Below are 19,945 nucleotides of genomic sequence, written 5' to 3'. Positions count from 1 at the left end.
ATTTTGACAACTATGTACCTGTCACTCACATCCGTACAGAATCACATTTACACCTTGACCACCGGTCTGCGCACTCCGCAGAGGCCTAGGGGCCATATGTACTAAAGCTTTTTCCCATAGACACAGAATGGGTAGAATCCTTTGGTACATCTGGCCCTAGGATCGGAATAGTATGTATTCTGGGCTCAGTTAGAAACTCACACTGCCTTCAGCCTCAGCTCCAGAGCTCTCAATTGTGGCAGGTTTTATACACCTGGAGGCGACGCAGTTCAGAGTATGCCCTAGACACGAGTAACATACTACACTAAAAGACTGCGCAGTAACAACACCTTGGAAACCGCACACGCTCCTAGGGAGAGGAAGATGAAGTAAAAGTTGTGAAATACGAACTGGAACTAAAACGCTGACGTTGATTCTTTTTTTATACATCCTTTTTCGAAAGTCGATCAGTTGTCAGTTGCAAAAAAGTTAGGACACGACACGATCTAGGGGCCCACGTGGACCGCTCACTATTCCGTTTTCAATTGGGAGGGTGGAGAGCAGAACCGCATCAGCAAGGCCGTTAAACGCCCAACTTAGAACCTTGCATGGCGCAACGTTCCAAGACATACCATCGAGCAGGAACGCGCGGGGGGAGGGGGAATAGAGGGAAAACGGGTATAAACAATACACTAAATAAAATGAATGGCCGTGGCAGGCATCCCTCCCTCCCCTACCCTTCTACACGGGGTTTCTCTTTTCTCCAGTCGTCCGTGCGCTGATCTGCCCCACCTGCACCTATCCTCGACCCCACGGCCCCCGTCCCCTCGGTGCAGTGTCCCGCCCCTTCCTCGCGCTGTCACTGAGAAGAGGAAACACTTCAGGCCGCGGCTCGTGCTGGCGGGGACGGGAGAGAAGGAAGCGGAAGGCCGGGCCGGGGTGGAGCGGGACCAGGCGGTGTCACGGGGCTGGGGGAGGAGACTCAGACCCTGAACTGGTGCCACGGAAAAAGGCGCGGGGCTGGGCCGGGAGGAGCAGACATGTCTGACTCATGTTTGGAAAGTGAAACTTAGGGAGGGGAACTGCGGCATAAAGAGGAGGGAGAGTCTTTGGGGCTTCACACAGCCGAGGCAGAGAGGCGGGACACCAGGGGCAGAGGGTGGACGGAGACAGGAGACTATCCCTAGGAGGCAGAGACTGAGGGTGCACTGAGGCAGGACCCCAGCAGCAGGTAAGGAACGGCATCGGTCTGCAGGGGGAGGGTCTCCCCCACAGGGATGCGAGTGTTCCCAAACATCCTAAGTCTTGTATGCGGTGCCCTGTGACCCCAGCAGCCTTCCACCTCATTGCCCTCCTTGTCCTGCATCGCAGCACCCCCTGTGCTTAGTTTCATTTTTGCAGAACGTCTTTTAGCTGTCTCTCGCCTAAAAATGCCTCAGTTTCAGTCTCAGTCATAGAGAAATACATTTCTCCGATTTTGTTCAGCACCAACTTCTGTCCTGGTTCCTTATGTTGGCACCTTTCCCCCTTTATATATAGCACCTCCTTGTGTACAGCATCCTCTTAGCTTAAGGTGTCCTCAACAGCCTCACAATAATGTACTATGTCATGTACCTAGGAGACTTTATGCTTAAGCATAACCAGTGATCATATCACCATCTATTCCCGAGCACCCTCTCTGTGCCCAAGGTGGTGACAGTGTGAACCAGTAGTTTTTCTCTATGACACAATGTGTGCTCAGAGCGCACCCATCCAATTCTGGGATCTCCGCCTTCCTAGGTGAGGGTCCTTTGATCGTGTGGACTCGAGTACTCCAGTCTGCCCCTCAATAAAAAGTAAGTTATATGTTGGCACCACGCCCACTGCCCCTCTTCCGTGTCCCCCTCTCGTGCCTTCGGGCATCCCAGGATAACTTGTTCTACCCGCTTCAGCCCTCGGGCTTCTCCCTTTCAATCTTTTCCTTCGGGCCTTTGCTTCCCCATTCAGGGTCTGATCGTCCCTCAGCCACTGCAGTACCTTGCTCACCCCTATCTTCTTTCCCTTGCATGCTCTCATGGCAACAGGCAAACCCTTAGCCTTTGCCTACGACTCTACATCAGCATCGGAATTACCAGCCGTCTCCTTGTTTCCAGGCGTGTTACCTGGAGCCTTCTTAGTCTTATCCCATAACTGTCTGTTTTCTCCTTCCCACCTAAATCTAGCCCCTTCTCCCAACGTGCATTCCTTACCCTCGAGATTGGTGCCCTCGGACAATGGTCCAAATGGAAAGAGGGACAACCGGTACCACCATGCCCCACCATCCTGTCTACATATCCCTAACTGTCTGTGTGTTCCTTTCCAACCCACCATAAAACCCTTGGGTGCAAAGTCATTTATCCAATCCCCTCTTCCACCGGAGGGACATTGGCGCTTAATGCCAACCACAAATCTTGGGTTAAGAGCTTTGATTTAGTCATGTTGCTCACGTATTTTTAAAAAACATTTTTTCCGTTTCATATACCCGAACAAGGCTCGCAGATATTGGATCGCTTTACCGGAGCACCAATTACATTACTCAAGGTAATAATAATATATGTATATATTGTGACGAAAGTATTTATTGATTTTTTTGCTAAGTCACTGGCTCACTAGTTAGAAAGTCGGCATCACTGACCTTAGCTCCATAGCCCCTCCCAGTTTCAGATACGGGATGGCCTACGATTTATTTTTTGCCGCAAGGATTTGTGCTCTAATCCCGGCATCGGCATTTGATCTTAAATCGTGTAATCCGTCTGTACTCCGAATTGTAAATATATGTGATAAAAAATCGACCAGTGCTGTCTAGTGCTATTCCCATCCCACTCCTGCCATATCCTGGTCTCGGCAGTACTTCTAATAAAATTAGAATTGGCAAGCTCTGAGGAACCAAGGCGGTTGTTATATGCTGTCAGACACCTAGAGGCGAGTTGCCTGTGGGAATGTCAGCTGCTCCCGTGAGACCTCTGACTTATGCTCACATGCAGCGTTGATTCAGACACGCCGGGGTCGCAGGATGGCATGCCCGGGCTTGTGCTTCAGACGGTCGTACCTCCTCTATATAGAAAGAGAGCAAAATGAAACGAGCCTCTGCTAATTTTTTACTAAAGCGCCTTGCTTAGGCCACCGATTCCTATTTTTACCCGTTTCCTAAAAGTTCAGGCTTAAAAACTCGCAGCTGGTAAAGCAGCTCAGTAGGTTAATTCACATACTGCAAAGACTCGTGTGTGTATATCGTTTTTATGCAGTTTGGAGGAAGATGAACCACTGATTGAGAAATAACACCAGCTATCAATAATCTAGAGAAAATTCAGGATGCTGTGGTTGCTATGTGTGAATTAAGGAGCAATAGAATTATCTTTTTATCACCTCTTTGGAGGAACAAATTACTTACTTCCGGTAACATCTGGTAGAAACTCTAGCTGCAGATTCCTTACCTTAGAAAAATCCCCTTGCCCCCAGACTGGGTCCGGACGTTTTTGTGAGCAGTCTCATTTCACTCCAGTTGGTGGCGTCATTCCTCTCCGCGTGGCGTTATCCGCAAAGGAAGTGACGTATGCTGCACCTATATAGGCACCAGCACACTGAAGTCACTTTCTTTTCACACCAGAAGCACAGAGCGATGAAGAACACTGACCACTGGGGTGTAATATTAAGGCCCTTTCAAAGGGGAACAACCCTTTACTTGTTTGCAGAGTAAGGAACCTGCGGCTAGATATTCTCTACCATTTAAGACGTTACTGAAAGTACCGCACTTATACATCTGATGGAGACTTCTAGCCCTGCTCCTTACCTTGGAATATATACCCAACAATAGCTCTTCAGAACTGGGGCTGCCACTTGATTAGACTAGCAAGTCTTGTGGGACCGAATGGGCAAAATGCGTGTCCCACTGAACCTGACTGTCCAGGCTGTAGTGCTTCATAAACACGTACAAGGAAGCCCACATTGCTGCTTGACAGATAACAAGGGCAAGTGTTCCGTGTGCTAACACAGTGGTCACAGCCTTGGGTCAGGTGGAATGAGCTGGCAAAAATTCAGGAGGTTGCTTTTTGGCCAATGCTGCGCCGATTTTGATGTAGACCACATCCATAGTGAGACAGTCTGTTTCAGCATCAACCTTCCTTTTTTGGCTTTTACATACCCCCAAAAAGAGGTGATCATCCACCTGGAAAATCTTGTGTGCGGGCAAGATAGAATAACAACACTCTTTTCTTCTAGCTGATGGAGTCTTTCCTCTTCTTTAGAGGGCTTAGGTGCAGCCTAAAAGGTAGGCAGACTGGTGTAGGAAAATGCCACTGTTGGCATGTTCACCCCAACCTTTTGCCTAGTGTTGATGCCAGCTTTGATTGGAAGTGTACTGGGAACCCGCTTACCTGTTTCCAGCACCAATTTTCTTTCCTTAAAACTTGACCTTTGTTTCCACAATTGGCACAGCCCTGGCACATAGTTAAGCCCCTTGTAAAAGGTACCCCTGGCACCAAAGGCCCTGTGGCCAGGGAAGGTCCCTAAGGGCTGCAGCACGTACTATTCCACCCTCAGGGACCCCTCACTCAGTGCATGCACACTGATTTGCAGCTTGTGTGTGCTGGTGGGGAGAAAAAACAAACTCAACATGGCACTCCCCTCAGAGTGCCATGCCCACAAACCACTGCCTGTGGCATAGGTAAGTCACCCCTCTAGCAGGCCTTACAGCCCTAAGGCAGGGTGCACTATACCACAGGTGAGGGCATAACTGCATGAGCACTATGCCCCTACAGTGTCTAAGTCAATTCATAGACATTGTAAGTGCAGGGTAGCCATACTGAGTTTATGGTCTGGAAGTTTGTCATCACAAACTCCACAGCACCGTAGGAAAATGCCACTGTTGGCATCTTCACCCCAACCTTTTGCCTAGTGTTGATGCCAGCTTTGATTGGAAGTGTACTGGGAACCTGCTTACCTGTTTCCAGCACCAATTTTCTACACTGAATACTGGGAAGTTTGGTACCAAACTTCTCGTCACAATAAACCCACACTGATGCCAGTGTGGGATTTATTGAGAAATGCACACAGAGGGCATCTTAGAGATGCCCCCTGTATGTTAGCCGAACTGCTAGTGCAAGGCTAACCGGTCTGTGCCAGCCTGCCACTTCCAGATGAGTTTCTGACCACATGGGGTGAGTGCCTTTGTGCACTCTGGGGTCAGAAACAAAGCTTGTCGTGGGTGGCAGTGCTTCACAGTTCCCCCCCCTGCAGGAACTGTAACACCTGGGGGTGAGGCTCAAGCCTGGTGTTACTATGCCCTGGGCACTCCAACTAGTGGAGATGCCCCCACCCCCCCAGCCGAGCACCCACTTTTAGTGGCATGTCCAGAGGGACAAGGAGGAGTCACTCCCTCAGTCAGATCCACCCCTAAGGTGACCAGAGCTGAAGTGACCCCCCTCCTTGAGAAATCCTCCATCTTGCTTTGGAGGATTAGGACCAAAAGGGAAAGGGATGTGCTCCCCTCCCCAGAGGGAGTGGGCACAAGGAGGGTGTAGCCACCCTGAGGGACAGTAGCCATTGGTTTCTGCCCTCTAATCCTAACACACCCCTAAATTTAGTATTTAAGGGCGACCCTGAACCCAGCTCTTCAGATTCCTGATGACCTCACAGCCCCCCCCCCCCCTCACGCCCGAAAAGCTTCCAGGGGGCTGCCTGCATCACCGAGGACCAAGAACTCCTGTGGGCAGCGGCTCTGCCCAACCAGAAAAAAAGACATCCATCTATAAATGGACTCCCACCTTACTCCAGAAGTGTGAGTCCCCACTACTCTCACCCAGCGCCCGCCCCGTATCCAGAGAAATCAACTATCCAGAGAGGACCCCCAGGTGTCTCCGATGACGTGTCCACCCTGGGCTGACCTCTCTGCACCCCCTCTACGATGCCTGCAGAGGGAATCCCGAGGACACCCCTGACCGCGACTGCCCGAGACAAAGATATCCAATGCCTGGAGAAGCACTGCACCTGCAGCTCCCAGGCCCATGAGAAACCGACCACCGGTGCAGCAGCGGCCCTTGTCCAGTCAGTGGTTTGCCCAAGAAGCCCCCTTGAGCCCTGCCTGCAGCGTCTAAATGACCCCTGGGTCCCTCCATAGAGTTCTATTGAGAACCCAACACCCTGTTGGCACACTGCACCCAGCCGCCCCCGTACCGCTGAGGGTGTGGTTTTTGTGCCCCTCCGGCACTCCTCCGAACCTCCCTGGTCTGCCCTCCGACAACGCGGTTACTTACCTGCAAGCAGACTGGAACCGGAGTACCCTCTGTCTCCATAGGCGTCCACGTTATTTTGGCTGCTGTTTGACCTCTGCACCTGACCGGCCCAGTGTTGCTGGTGCTGGGTGTTTGCGGCTGCCTTGATCCCCCAGTGGTGGACTACCTATAACCCGTCCATTGTACCCGTAAGTGTGGTACTTACCTCTGAAACTGTACTGACCTCCCCCAGGAACTGTTGAAAATTGCAGTGTCCACTAAAAATAGCTTTTTGCCATTTTAATGAAAACTGTGTACAATATTGAATCTATTCAAAGTCAACTATTACTATGCAAAGAACCTTTCATTTAATGTACATACCTGCTAAATGATTTTTGTGGTTCTCAAAACAAATTAACAAAATACTGGCCTGGAGTTAAGTTATTGAGTGTGTGTTTTCACTTATTGCCTGTGTTCGTACAACAAATGCTTAACACTACCCTCTGAAAAGCCTATCTGCTCGACCACACTACCACAAATAGAGCATTAGTATAATCTTAATATTGTCTCTGTGAAGCCTCTTGGGGAACCCCTGGACTCTCTTCACAATATATCTCATTTTGATATAGTATATATATAGAGCCAGCTTCGTACATTGGTGGATCAGCGGTGGGGTCTAAGACTACATTTGCTGGACTACTCAGCCAATACCTGATCACACGACTAAATTCTAAAATTGTCATTAGAAAATGTATTTTTGAATTTTGACTATTTTTCCAAATTTTTAAAAGTCCTGCTAGGGCCTTTTGTAAGTCCCTGTTAGCATCTCTTATTTTTAAGTTTAAAAGTTTTGTAAACGTTAGGATTTAAGTACTAGAAGTAGTTTTTAGTTTCTTAAAAAGTAATCCCAACTTTTAGAGACATAATGAGTAACTCCGAGGATATAGTGATGGAACTCCACCTCACCCCTTATCTGTATCAAGGGATGGCAGACCTAAGGTCCCTCTGCAAGTTAAGAAAAATTAAAATTGGGTCAAGCTCCAGGACCTCTTGGCAGAGCACACTAGGGACCATCCTACTGAAGGGGGAAGAGCTTCCCTCAGATGGGAAAGAGGTTGGGGGATCAGGAGGTAGAACTCCCCTCTCCTACCCTAATTAGGGAGATCAGGGTTCCAAGACCCCGTCTCCAAAAATCAGACTCAGAGATTCTGGTTCTTCCATAGGGGAGTCTAGTCCCTCTGGGAATATTGAGGACCACCTCAATGAGGAAGACATCCGTTTAGCAAGGATGGCCAAAAGATTAGCTTTGGAGAAGCAGCTCCTAGATGTAGAAAGGAAGAGAGCAGAAATCGGTTTAGCACCCATAAATAGGGCCAGAGAGAATACTGACACCCTAAAAATCCCTAAAGGAATCGTTTCAAAATATGAAGAAGGTGATAATATCACCAAATGGCTCAAAGCTTTTGAGAGGGCTTGTGCAACTTGAAAGCTAAACCGATCTCCCTGGGAAGCTCTCCTTTGGCAACTGTTTACTGATAAGTGTAGGGACAGACTCCTCACACTCTCTGGTAAAGATGCAGAATCTTATGACCTCATGAAGGCTACCCTGATTGAGGGCTTTGGATTCTCAAATGAGGAGTACAGAATTAGGTTCAGGGCACTCACAAAACCTCAAGCCAGTCCTGGGTTGATTTTGTTGACCACTCAGTCAAAACACTAGATGGTTGGAAACTGGCAGTGGAGTGCATGACTATGATGGGCTGTATACTTTATTTATGAAAGAACATCTGTTAAGTAACTGGTTCAATTACAAGCCGTGTCAGCATCTGGCAGACCTAGGTCCAATTTCTCCCCAAGAATTGGGAAAGGAGGCAGACCACTGGGTCAAGACAAGGGTGACCAAGACTTCCACAGGGGAGACCTAACAAAAGGGGTCACAAAGCCTCCCCAGGGGAAGGGCGGTGAGACATCCAAGGACAAAACTAAAGAGTCTTCTCACGGGCCCCAAAAACCTGCTCAGGAGGATGGGCCTGAGCCTCTCCACAATCCACAAATGGGTATAAGGGTAAAAATTTGATCCCAAGAAGGCTTGGTGTCACACCTGTAAACCGCATGGACACCAAACTGGAGACAAGGCCTGCTCCAAGAAAAGTCCCACAACTTCAACTCTAGTTAGCACTGGAATAGCCAGTCTCCAAGTGGGATCAACAGTGTGCCCAGAGCAAACCGGGGTCGACCCTGAAGCTACTTTAGTCTCTGGTGGGGGGGGGGGGGGGGGGGATGGATATAGCCACACTAGCTGCCTGGCCCACCTAACACACAAAAATACAGACAGCAGCTCTTGACAAATGGGACAAAGGTAGAAGCCCTGAGGGATACAGGTGCCAGTGTCACCATGGTGACAGACAAACTGGTTTCCCCAGGACAGTATTTGGCTGTACAAACATATCCAGTCACCAGTGCTGACAATTAAACTAAGGTCCATCCCATGGCAATGGTGACTTTAGAATGGAGAGTGGTTACTGGCCTGAAACAGGTAGTGGGCTCTTCTGAAAATCCCAGTAGAATGTTTGCTAGGGAATGATTTGGAGTCCTCCGCGTAGAATTCAAAACCCATGCAGCCATGCTGGGTATCCCTGAAGTGGTGTGTGTAAAAAACAAGAGCACAGAGCAGAGCACAGGGTGAAAAAGAAGTGTTGGAGCCTGGAATAATGGCCCAACCTTCGAAGAGAAAAGGTAAGAGGACTGGGGGGCCAGCCTCTGTACAGCAAAAGAAACTGGATCTCCCTTCCCAGGGAGATGTCCTGTCCCTTGAGTGAAATGAGTCCATGGAGCCGGAGCCTTACCCGGTAGAGCTGTTGGGCCCAGGGGGCTCCTCAAGGGAACAGCCGTGCCAGGGACAAAAGACTTGTCCCACTCTTGAAGGCCTGAGACAGCAAGCTGCTGAACAGGAAAAAGGAGATGTCAATGGCTCCCACAGAGTCTATTGGGAGGATGGACTCCTTTACACTGAGGCAAGAGATCCCAAACCTGGTGCCACTAGGAGAGTGGTAGTGCCTCAGGAGTTTAGAGAGTTTATCCTCACTTTGGCCCATGACACCCCCCTAGCTGGGCATTTGGGATAAACCAATACATGGGACAGATTAATGGACCATTTCTATTGGCCCAATATGTCCCAGAAAGTAAGGCAATTTATAGCTCCCTTGTCACCTGTCAAGCAAGTGGCAAGACAGGTGGCCATCAAAAGGCCCTCCTCATTCTACTTCCAGTGGTGGGGGTCCCCTTTGAAAAGGTTGGTGTGGACATTATGGGTCCACTTGAACTTCCCACAGCCTCGGGGAACCAATACATCCTGGTAGTAGTGGATCATGCTACCAGATACCCCGAAGCAATTTCCCTTGGGTCAACTTCTGCCCCTGCAGTTGCCAAAGCCCTATGGTATCTTAACCAGAGTGGGTTTCCCTAAGGAGGTGGTTTCTTACAGAGGTACCAATTTCATGTCAGCTTACCTCAAACGTGGAATGAGTGTGGGGTGACTTATAAGTTCACCACCCGTTATCGTCCACAAACTAATGGCCTTGTTGAAAGGTTTAACAAGACATTGAAGGTCATGATCATGGGGCTCCCTGAAAAACTCAAAAGGAGATGGGATGTCCTCCTGGCATGCCATGCCCACTTTTCGTCCACCGAGAGATGCCACAGAAGGGAGTAGGGTTTTCCCCCTTTGAGCTTCTATTTAGCCATCCTGTAAGGGGACCACTAGCACTTGTAAAAGAAGGCTGGGAGAGACTTCTCCATGAGCCTAAACTAGATGTGGTGGACTATGCGCTTGGCCTCCTCTCAAGGATGGCTGAGTACATGGAAAAGGCACCCAAAAACCGTGAGGCCAGCCAACAACTCCAGAAATTGTGGTATGACCAAAAGGCTGCAATGGTTGAATTCCAACCAGGACAGAAAGTCTGGGTTCTGGAACCTGTGGCTCCAAGGGCACTTCAGGACAGATGGAGTGGCCCTTACCCAGTTCTTGAGAAAAAGAGTCGGTCACTTACTTGGTGGACCTAGGCACTAGCAGGGCACCCAAGAGGGTGATCCATGTTAACTGCCTTAAACTCTATAATGATAGGGGAAATATAACCATGTTGATGGTTACTGATGAGGATCAGGAAGCAGATAGTGAACCTCTCCCTGGCCTCCTCTCAACTGACCCTAAGAATGGGAGAGTAGATGGTGTGGTCTATTCAGACACCCTCTCTGCCCAACAGCAAGCTGCCTGTAGGCAAGTCCTGCAACAGCATGCTGAGCTCTTTTCTTTGACCCCTGGTCAGACACATTGGTGTACCCATGATGTGGACACAGGAGACAGTTTACCTGTCAAAAACTAAATATTCAGTCTGACCAAGTCAAACAAAGCATCAAAGTGGAAGTCCACAAGATGCTGGAGTTAGGGGTAATGGAGCACTCTGACGGTCCCTGGGCTAGCCCAGTGGTCTTGGTCCCCAAACCTCATACCAAAGATGGAAAGATAGAAATTAGGTTTTCTGTGGACTACAGAGGACTCAATTCTGTCACCAAGACACATGCTCACCCCATACCCAGAGCAGATGAGCTGATTGACAAGTTAGGTGCAGCCACATTTTTGAGTACCTTTGACATAACTGCAGGGTACTGGGAAATTAGGATGGCACCTGGAGCAAAAGAGAAAACAGCATTCTCAACACCTGATTGACATTATCAGTTTACTGTAATCCCCTTTGGCTTAAAGAGTGCTCCTGCCATCTTCCAAAGCTTGGTGAATCAAGTCCTTGCGGGCTTTGAGTCCTTTAGTGCAGCTTATCTAGATGATATTGCTGTCTTTAGTTCCAACTGGCAGGGTCACCTGGTCCACCAGGAGAAGGTTTTGCAGGCTCTGCAAGTAGCAGGCCTCTCTAGCAAGGCATCCAAATTCCAGATAGGGCAGGGAAGAGTTGTATACTTGGGCCACCTTGTAGGTGGAGGCCAAGTGCAAACCTTACAACCCAAAATACAGACAATTCTGGACTGGGAAGCTCCAAAAACCCAGGCTCAAGTCAGGGCATTCCTTGGCTTGACTGGATACTACAGGAGGTTTGTGAAGGGATATGGATCTATAGTGACTCCCCTCACAGAACTTACCTCCAAGAAAATACCCAAGAAAGTAAACTGGACCATAGACTGTCAAAAGGCCTTTGACACCCTAAAAGAAGCTTTGTGCTCAGCACCAGTTCTAAAAACTCCAGGCACTTCATTGTGCAGACAGATGCCTCTGAACATGGGATAGGAGCAGTCCTATCCCAAACTAATGATGATGGCCTTGACCAGCCTGTGGCTTTCATTAGCAGGAGGTTACTCCCCAGGGAGCAACGTTGGAGTGCCATTGAGAGGGAGGCCTTTGCTATGGTTTACTCACTGAAGAAGTTGAGACCATGCTTGTTTGGTATTTACTTTATAGTTCAAACTGACCACAGGCCTCTCAGATGGTTCATACAAATGAAAAAAGAGAGCCCCAAACCTTTGAGGTGGTCCATATCCCTACAGGGAGTGGACTTTGTAGTGGAACACAGACCTGGGGCTGTCCATGCAAATGCAGATGGCCATTCCCGGTTCTTCCACTTAGATAATGAAATGATTCTTGGGACAGGTTAGTCTCATCCTCTTTTGTTTGTAGGGGTGTGGGTGGGGGGGCTTGTGTGGGAAAATTTCATTGTTGGCATCTTAGAGATGCCCCCTGTATGATGGCCCAACTGCTAGTGCAAGGCTGACCGGTCTGTGCCAGTCTGCCACTTCCAGACTAGTTTCTGACCACATGGGGTGAGTGCCTTTGTGCACTCTGTGGTCAGAAACTTAGCCTGTCCTGGGTGGAGGTGCTAGGGATCGGCAGCTGAGTATGTCTGCCTTGGCGTTCGGGAGGCCTGCCAGGTGTTGAACCACCAAGGATATGATGCCCTGACGATCCAGCCATGTCCTGAGGTGCAGTACCTCTTGGGTCCACAACCCCACCCGCCCTGCCTGTTGCATTACCTCATGGCGGTGGTGGTGTACATGAACACCTGAACCAGACTTCCCTTGGTTGATGGGAGAAAGGCCTTCAGTGCCAGCTCAGATCACTCTGAGCTTTGACAAGTTGATGTGAAGTCCTCTGATCTCCATCTCTCCCAGATGGCCACCCCAGCTCAGAAGTGACACATCTGTCACTAGACTCTGCTCCGGTTGGGGAAGGCAGAGAGGTCTACGACTGGCCCAATCATGGTTCATCAGCCCCCGCTGCAGGTCTTTTGAAGTTCCCTCCGAAATCTGAGCAATGTTGGAGAGCTTCCCCTAATGCTGTGTCCACTGGAACTTCAGGTCTCACTGCAAAGCTCTCATATGCGAGCAGGCATGCATTACAGGAAGGCTGGAGGAGGCCATGTGGCCCAACAGCCTGAGTGAGTCTCACCGAAATCTAGGATAGATGCTGCCACATCTGTATAGTAGCCTTATTATCCTGGACTCACCGTTCAGGAGGATAGCCCCAAAACTGCTCCGAGTCCAGAACAGCTCGGATGAAAGGGAGAGTCTGAGAATAAGTAAGGTGTGATTTCGGCATGTTGATGGTGAACCCCAGTGATTGAAGGAAGTCTGCTGTAGTCTGAAGGTGAGAGACGACTGCCTGGGGTGAGGCCGTCTTCAACAGCAAATTATTGAAGTAGGGAAAGACTGGAATACCTGACCTCCACTGATGAGTGCAACCACTGCCATCACTTCTTTTGTGATCATCCGAGGGGAACTGGTAAGACCAAGGGGGAGCGTGACAAATTGAAACTGCTCTTACTTGACTGTGAACTGAGGGTAACACCTGTGGGCAGGCAGGGATTAGAAAACAAGAATCCTGTAATTCCAACAGTTATCCAGTCTCTTGGGTCCGGTGCAAATAGGACTTGTGAGAGCATTTTGAATTTTTCCTTTTTCAGTGAGGGATTAAGTAGGTGCAGGTCTAGAATGGAACAAAGGTCTCTGTCCTTCTTGGGCACCAGAAAGTAGCTAGAATAGCAACCATGACCTACTTCTACTTGGAGGCCTGGACTACTGGGCTCTCTGGGGTGGGGTGCTGGATGAGCAAATTGGGATACTTCGGAGTGAGGTGAGGTGGCAGGCAATTGTCCTATTCACAAGAGCCCTTGTGCAGGGCTTCGACCAGGCCTGAAGATGGACATCTGTAAGTGCTTCATTAAAAGGGAGTAAAGGTTCGGATGGGGTAACTCTTGGCTGAAGCACCTCCATCATGACATTTGTCTTGACTGCCACTAAGGGCAGCATAAGATCCAGGATCTCAGCTGCCCTCCTCACCACCATAGCAAATGAGGCACCCTCCTCTTTAGCCATGGACAAGTCAATATCTGGGGAGGTGTCCAAACCACTGGCATCTGCCAACTACTCATACCAGTTGTCCTCTGCGTCTCCTGGGTACTGGTAAACACAAGTGTCCTCAAACTCCTTCTATTCCTCACCAAGTACAGGCCTATTAGAAGAATAAAACACTGACTTTGAAATGGGGGTTGCCCCCGTCTCTTTGGAGCTAGTGTTGGACACTGCCTGCCCGCTCCTTGTCAGAGTTGTTGGAAAGGCCAATGGGGAAGGCCACACTGTGGTGCCGGGGTGTCAACATTGGAGCTGGCGCCGGAGAAGGTCAAGAGGACTTAAGTGGCGTTTCTCCGGATCCATCAACGGATCAAAGGGGCCTGACTGGCCTTGGCGGGCTGACCTGGTGGCGAGAGATCAGTAGGGGCCTCAAAGGTGCTGGGCCGCCCAAATATGAGATGCATGACCTTTTAAAGCTCTTGTAACTTGGCGGAGGTCACTTTGGCTCCTGGAAACTCTGGGTGGCATGAAAGGGTTGCTGTGTCCAGGACAGATATCGCTGGTAGCCAGTATGTCAAAGGCGAGGGGATATCTCCTGCTTTCTGCAAGTTTCACTGGAAGAAGCTGTGGGTCTGCTGATGATCCTGGTAGCTGCTTCCTTATAGGAGAGAGTCTTGACCTGTAGGACTGCCGGCTTGTGGAGAAGACCCCAGTTGTCGAGCCTGGAGTGAACCAGCAGGAGCAGAGGAAAGGTGGGGGAGTGCTGATAAGACCCACGAAGTGCCCTGAGTCCACTGGTCTCACTGCCAACTGAGGAGAGGTTATGTCTGACTTCCTGCTGTGGATTACAAAGCTATGAATGCCGGTTTTAGAGACAAGCGTGGCGAAAGATGCAGATGTCCTGTGCTGACTGAGTTCGTTGCACTTCAGCGAGTATACCAGTGCCATGGACCAAAGGAGGGCGGTAATTCCACAACGACTGTCGGAGCAGACTTGTAGAGGTGTCTTCATGGAGCCGCTTTCATCCCAGCCCGCCGACAGTGGAGTAAAGAGTCAGGGTTGCCAGAAAGAGAACGCTGTCTTACACAAATGCCTTTCTTGTACCTGGAGAAAGGCTGGCTATACAACAATTAGGATAGCATTTAGGTAGAGGGAATGTGCTGAAAGGGCTTGCCACCTGGAAAGGTGACAGATGAAGAACTAGATTATAGGTGTTTTTTAAATTTATTTTTTTATACACTTTATTAGCATTTTCAGAAGTCATTTTCAGTGTGCCCGTAATGACAGAGTTATCGTTACTTGCTCTGACATGAAATTCTAACAGGGGGTTCCATCCTTTTATATTGTTTGAGCATTATACTGAGATAACAGTGTTATAATTGCTCACTGGTATAGTTATCTGATCTGGAAAACGTTATGCATATTAGTTCAGCTAACTAAAATAGTAATACTTTTCCAACCCCTCACCCCCCCCCCCCCCCTTTTTGCTGGTAAGGGTGGGGAGGGTATTACTATGTTAGTTAAGTGAACTAATATGCATAACTTTTTCCAGATCAGATAACTAGTAGTGTGCAATTATAACACCGTTATTCCTGTACTATGTGAGTTAACTGAACTAATATGCATACGTTTTTCCAGATCAGACAACTACCACGGTCCAGTAAGTGCACAGCAGCCCTGTATGAGATTGTGGACGATTTGATAGCTTTTCTAGTGTGATTTTTTTTTTTTTTTTTAAACGTGTCTTAATCTTTTCTACTGCCTTGTTGTGCTTGTTTTTGTTTTATTTGTTGTTTTTCAATTTTTGTTTGGGCATTGCATTTTCTTTATCTGCATTATGTCAACCATCCTTGATTTGTAGAATATTAATTTGAAAATCTGTTTTTTTGTTGTTTTCACACACATTCCACATGTCTTGGACAGAAAGTGTTGCTTGTTGCTAATTTCTAACATGGAAATGTCATGCAACACTTAATTCATGGGAGTGATTTCTCATTATATGGATTTACCATACAGTAATTTCGGATGGTTTTCCACATGCAGTTTTTCTGCATATAAAATTACTGTACGAAATAATCACATATAGAAAACTCATTATCAAACGAAAAAAATGAATGCATAAAACCATAAAGACACTTTGCTCCGCTCAAGTTGGAATCGGTGTTATAGGCAGGTTATTTTCCTTATTTTATCCTTTTGGTGTGCATCTCGGACAGTGCTGCTGGATGTTAAACTTTTAACATTGCAGGGAAATAGTGTGTGCCCACCATCACTGCCCCGCCTCGTCAGGATACCGACCCACAGACACTGGTCACATAAGGTTTGAACTATCACCTCATATGGCTGGAACTGAGGTCATGATATAATAACACTTGTGCACAAGGCGGCATTTAGTGCCCATTTTAATTGTCCTCTGTGCAGGTACGAATTCTCTCCTATTTCCCAGTTGTTTTATTGGGTCTCTTCATGAACCGTTGTACACTTCAAGGACCTTTTCCATTGTGTGAAGAAGTTGAAAGAGATTCACATCAAGAATAGGTTTGTAGAATGTGTGGTGACCAAGACACACAACAAGTCCGAAACAGTGAGCCACATCCCACAGACACAACAACACTGTACCCAGATATTCTCCATCATAATTCTATATAGTTGAGGCTCAAAATAAACTGGTGAAATCTGATGAAGAAAATGAAATAAAAAAATGAGCACTGGGAAAAGCTATCAACATGTTCCCAACCGCCATAAAAACGGGTCATGGGTAGTGAAGGTTGAGTAATCTTTATTGGGTTTTTATTTTTTAGTGCTATACAAGTACAGTTCTTTAAAGAAGGGTGCCTTTTAAATTGAATCCATAAGGAGTGAGCGTTTCGGGTTCTATCTGTAAAGTATATACTTTAATTTCAAAATTGTATGTGGAGGAAAACCCCAAAAACATGTTAAACATTCTAGGAAGATAGACTGAACTGTTTTGGCTGGAATTGTCGATGAGAATCTTTATTGCACCAATGGGTGCATCTGCATTTAAGAGCTGTACCCTTATGTCTTTAATGGCTGTTTACTTATTGATGTTACTTTTCTGTCTTTTTATTAGAATTCAACTTCAGGAATGGGCAGACCTAGAAAAGATGGTACAACTGGTGGGGACTCAGTTTGTGTGGGGGGTGCAAGCGCCCCACCATCCAAACCATCAACTTCCAGATCAGCCCTCTCATCAACCAGGGCTAAGACAACACCCACAGCTCGGAGTGCCCCCTCTACCAGGGCTCAAAATGTTAGTGATAAGGATACAGGCAGATCAGCGAGTGGTCAAGGTTCCAGGAAGACTACTCCACATTCATATGCAGCAACCACCAGCTTCCTCCAAGGCGACATGAACAACAACCAGGAAGCAGGCTTTCGGTCATCAGCGAACGAAGGAGGGAAAAGTAGAGCCAGAGTAGCAAATGCCTCCAACTCTACCCCTACCCGCAATGCTGCCAGCAGTGGCCAGTCTGAAAGAGGGATCCATTCAACACGAACTACACCTGTGAAGATGCCATCGAAAGAAGGTGGACAAGGAGAACCACTGTATACTTGGCACAAGAGCTTGGAGAAGGAAATTCATGATATTGAGATCGAAACAAGGGGTCAGCGGGACAACCCTAAATGGCATGAATGGCGAGAAAACCGCATCACAGCCTCTGTGGCACACAAGATTGCCAATAGCAAGTTTGTGAATGGCAAGAGTTCGGAGGTCCCACAGTCTTACCTCAAGGCGGTGGTGAATCAGAGCCCTAACATACAGACCCCAGCCATGTCGTGGGGAATTAGAAACGAAAAGAGAGCAGTCCAGGAGTATGAGCACTTGAAGTCAAGGAACCACAGTAGGGGCGTCAAAGTGGAAGACTGTGGCCTCTTCATCCATCCAGAGAAGAACTGGCTGGCTGCCAGCCCTGATGGCATTGTCAAGGACAATTCAACTGGAAAACCCGTTGGCCTCCTGGAGGTTAAGTGTCCATACAAACACAAAGACAACACAATAAGGGATGCCTGCAAAGATGGTAATTTCTGCCTTACACAAGATGGTGATTCCTATGCCCTCAAGAAGGACCACCCCTACTACACACAGGTGCAGACTCAGATGGCAACCACTGGCTTAAAAAAGACAGACTTTGTGGTGTACACCAAGAAGGAGACAGCCATTGCCCCCGTAGAGTTTGATGCCAAGTTCTGGGAGGCAACTGAGCCAAAGCTGGAAAAGTTCTACACCGATGCAGTGGTGCCACACATGGAGAAGAGAAATGCTCTGGCATGGGCAACAGAAGAGTAATGAAGTGGAAGAAGCAAAGGACTTGACCGTTGTCAGGTCATTAAGTCCATAAGCCCACCCAGCCCATTTCGTTCCTCTATTGAGTGGTGTAATTGTGGAGAGGTCTAGTAGTCTGCATCGATTGTATACAGAAGACCCTCCTCCCCCGACATTGTTCTAGTGGACCTTCTGTTCAGAAAATGTTACTTTTCATATTAGGCAGCATGTGTTTATGAAAGTATGTTAGAAAGTCTGAGCTTGTTTGTGTTTATACTGTTTTGCTATACATATTGGTACCCTGTACTCCAAAACAGGTGTTTAACTTGGGAGATAACTGAAGATTTAAAAAAGATTAAATGCATTTGTTTGAGATTGCCGAACAAATAGGATGCTGACCATACCTTCTTACTGCAGGATAAAACACATATCACAAAAATATGTGAACATATTTACTTTTGTGGGCCGAGTTTCCTGGAGATTGGGTGATACTTCAAAGAAGCACCAATGTATAGGGTCATGCTAGGTTGAAGGGGGTTGGTCTAGATCACAAGATAATTACCGTCGCATGCAACGAACCTCTGGTGGTACTCAAATATTCTCACCAGTATAGCAGCTGTTTCTGGTGCAGGCGGAATTGGGATAATGCTTACGAAATCTCAACAATCTCTGGAAATGATTTGAGGGGTAAGTCCTCCTTATGAATCAGGAATATAGAGCTTCTTGGATGACCGTTTAACTCTACCCTGAAAATAGGGCCCAAATGTCATTTTACAGCCTTAGTACGAGTACTCAGTAATTACCAATGATGGCCGTCACAAAACAAAATGAACACCGTGGCACTCATAATGAGACCCTTAAAGACTGATTCACGAAGCCTGTTACTTGTGCTCCTGAATCTAATATGGCAGAGTTATGAATCAACGGTAATCTGTAAACCGCTTGTTCAAGAGAGTGCCTTTTCTATCTGTGGGCTGCTCTGAAGAATTGACTTAGCCTTGTGGTCCTTCAAATGAACATGCGGCTGACCTGCATTGCGTCCATGAGCGGATCACAAGTCCTCTCCATCACTCCTGTCTGAAGTTGACTAATGGCACTAAATCCAGCAAATAAAGCAACATTGGTCTTTGTTAGAGGCTGTTACCATTTAGAATATTATTGTTCTGTGTTGATAATAAACATCTTGTTTGGTGTAAGAGACTTGTGTTTCTTTGCGTCTGTGTAACGGAAAACAAACGTAATTCTTTTTTTGTTGTTTTGTTAATGTCAGGAGTTGTAACCTAAAGACGCCACCTTGTCCCAAAGTAGACCACTATTGCCAAGCACAGCTTTCATAGAAACCAAAAGCCAACCGCCATCCATGATAACTGTAGGCATTCTACAATTTCTATCAAATCACAGTATTCGTCTCATTCAATTTGAGCATGGTGGTGAGTGTATGTGACCCAATCGAAAGAAGACATCTAAAGAAGTGTTACTAAAAGCACATATAGAGAACATCAAACATTATGTAAGCATCTATCCAACTGCGTTGGGTTCTGTCCCTGTTAGGTGATTTGTTCATATCGATGTGACCAAGACGTCATGGGCTATATTTACAAAGGTTTTATGCAATGCAGATTAGAAATCAAATTTAAAGCACTGCTTTGAGCGAGGAGGAAAAACCCCAGAGAACTGCCTACGAATATTGGACTGCTGCTATTGTTTTCTGTATGCTGGCGCACAAACAGGCTAGAATGAACAGTGTACATCTTTACAACATGGAGCGGAAGCAAGTCTGTACTGTAATATACATTTTTTACTCAAAAGCCTACTCTTCCATTACAAATTCCTACGCTTAGAGAAACATAGAAGGCTTGCTGTGCACTGCAATACACATTTAGTGTGTCTGTTTCTGGGAGAACCCACCCCCCTGTGTTTGCTCCTGCTTTCAGTGAGGGTTAAGTTTTGACACAAAGCCCAGACTGTCCATTTTAGTAGATTGAGCTTTGCATAAAAAACAACTGGAGTTTGACTGATCGGCTCAGTGGTGTTCTGTGGGTGCTGCCTAGGGTCATTAGCTCTAAAAGAAAATTAAAGGGCTTCTAAAAAAAAAAATCTC

General features: G+C 47.4%; 1 protein-coding gene and 1 long non-coding RNA gene across 3 annotated transcripts in view; one reads left to right on the top strand and one right to left on the bottom strand.

Annotated features, from left to right (window-relative positions):
- Positions 1 to 899, bottom strand: part of LOC138265330 (uncharacterized) — a 149,763-nt gene extending 148,864 nt beyond the window's left edge. The window contains exon 1 of the long non-coding RNA XR_011199342.1: positions 717 to 899. This is a non-coding gene — a long non-coding RNA (uncharacterized lncRNA). The remainder of the gene's footprint in view (positions 1 to 716) is intronic.
- On the top strand, positions 841 to 19,044 carry LOC138265328 (uncharacterized). 2 transcript variants are annotated; one of them, XM_069212949.1, is made up of 2 exons: positions 841 to 2,538; positions 16,651 to 19,044. In XM_069212949.1, exon 2 carries the CDS (start codon positions 16,666 to 16,668, stop codon positions 17,866 to 17,868), a length of 1,203 nt encoding a protein of 400 aa, XP_069069050.1. In that variant the 5' UTR covers positions 841 to 2,538; positions 16,651 to 16,665; the 3' UTR covers positions 17,869 to 19,044. The 2 variants fall into 2 exon arrangements, with proteins under 2 accessions (XP_069069050.1, XP_069069049.1); XM_069212948.1 differs by having other exon boundaries at positions 893 to 1,210.
- The last annotated feature ends 901 nt before the right edge of the window (positions 19,045 to 19,945 follow it).

Source organism: Pleurodeles waltl, chromosome 11 (genome assembly GCF_031143425.1).
Source record: "Pleurodeles waltl isolate 20211129_DDA chromosome 11, aPleWal1.hap1.20221129, whole genome shotgun sequence".
Classification (NCBI taxonomy): domain Eukaryota; kingdom Metazoa; phylum Chordata; class Amphibia; order Caudata; family Salamandridae; genus Pleurodeles; species Pleurodeles waltl.
This window is presented reverse-complemented; position numbering and strand designations above follow the sequence as displayed.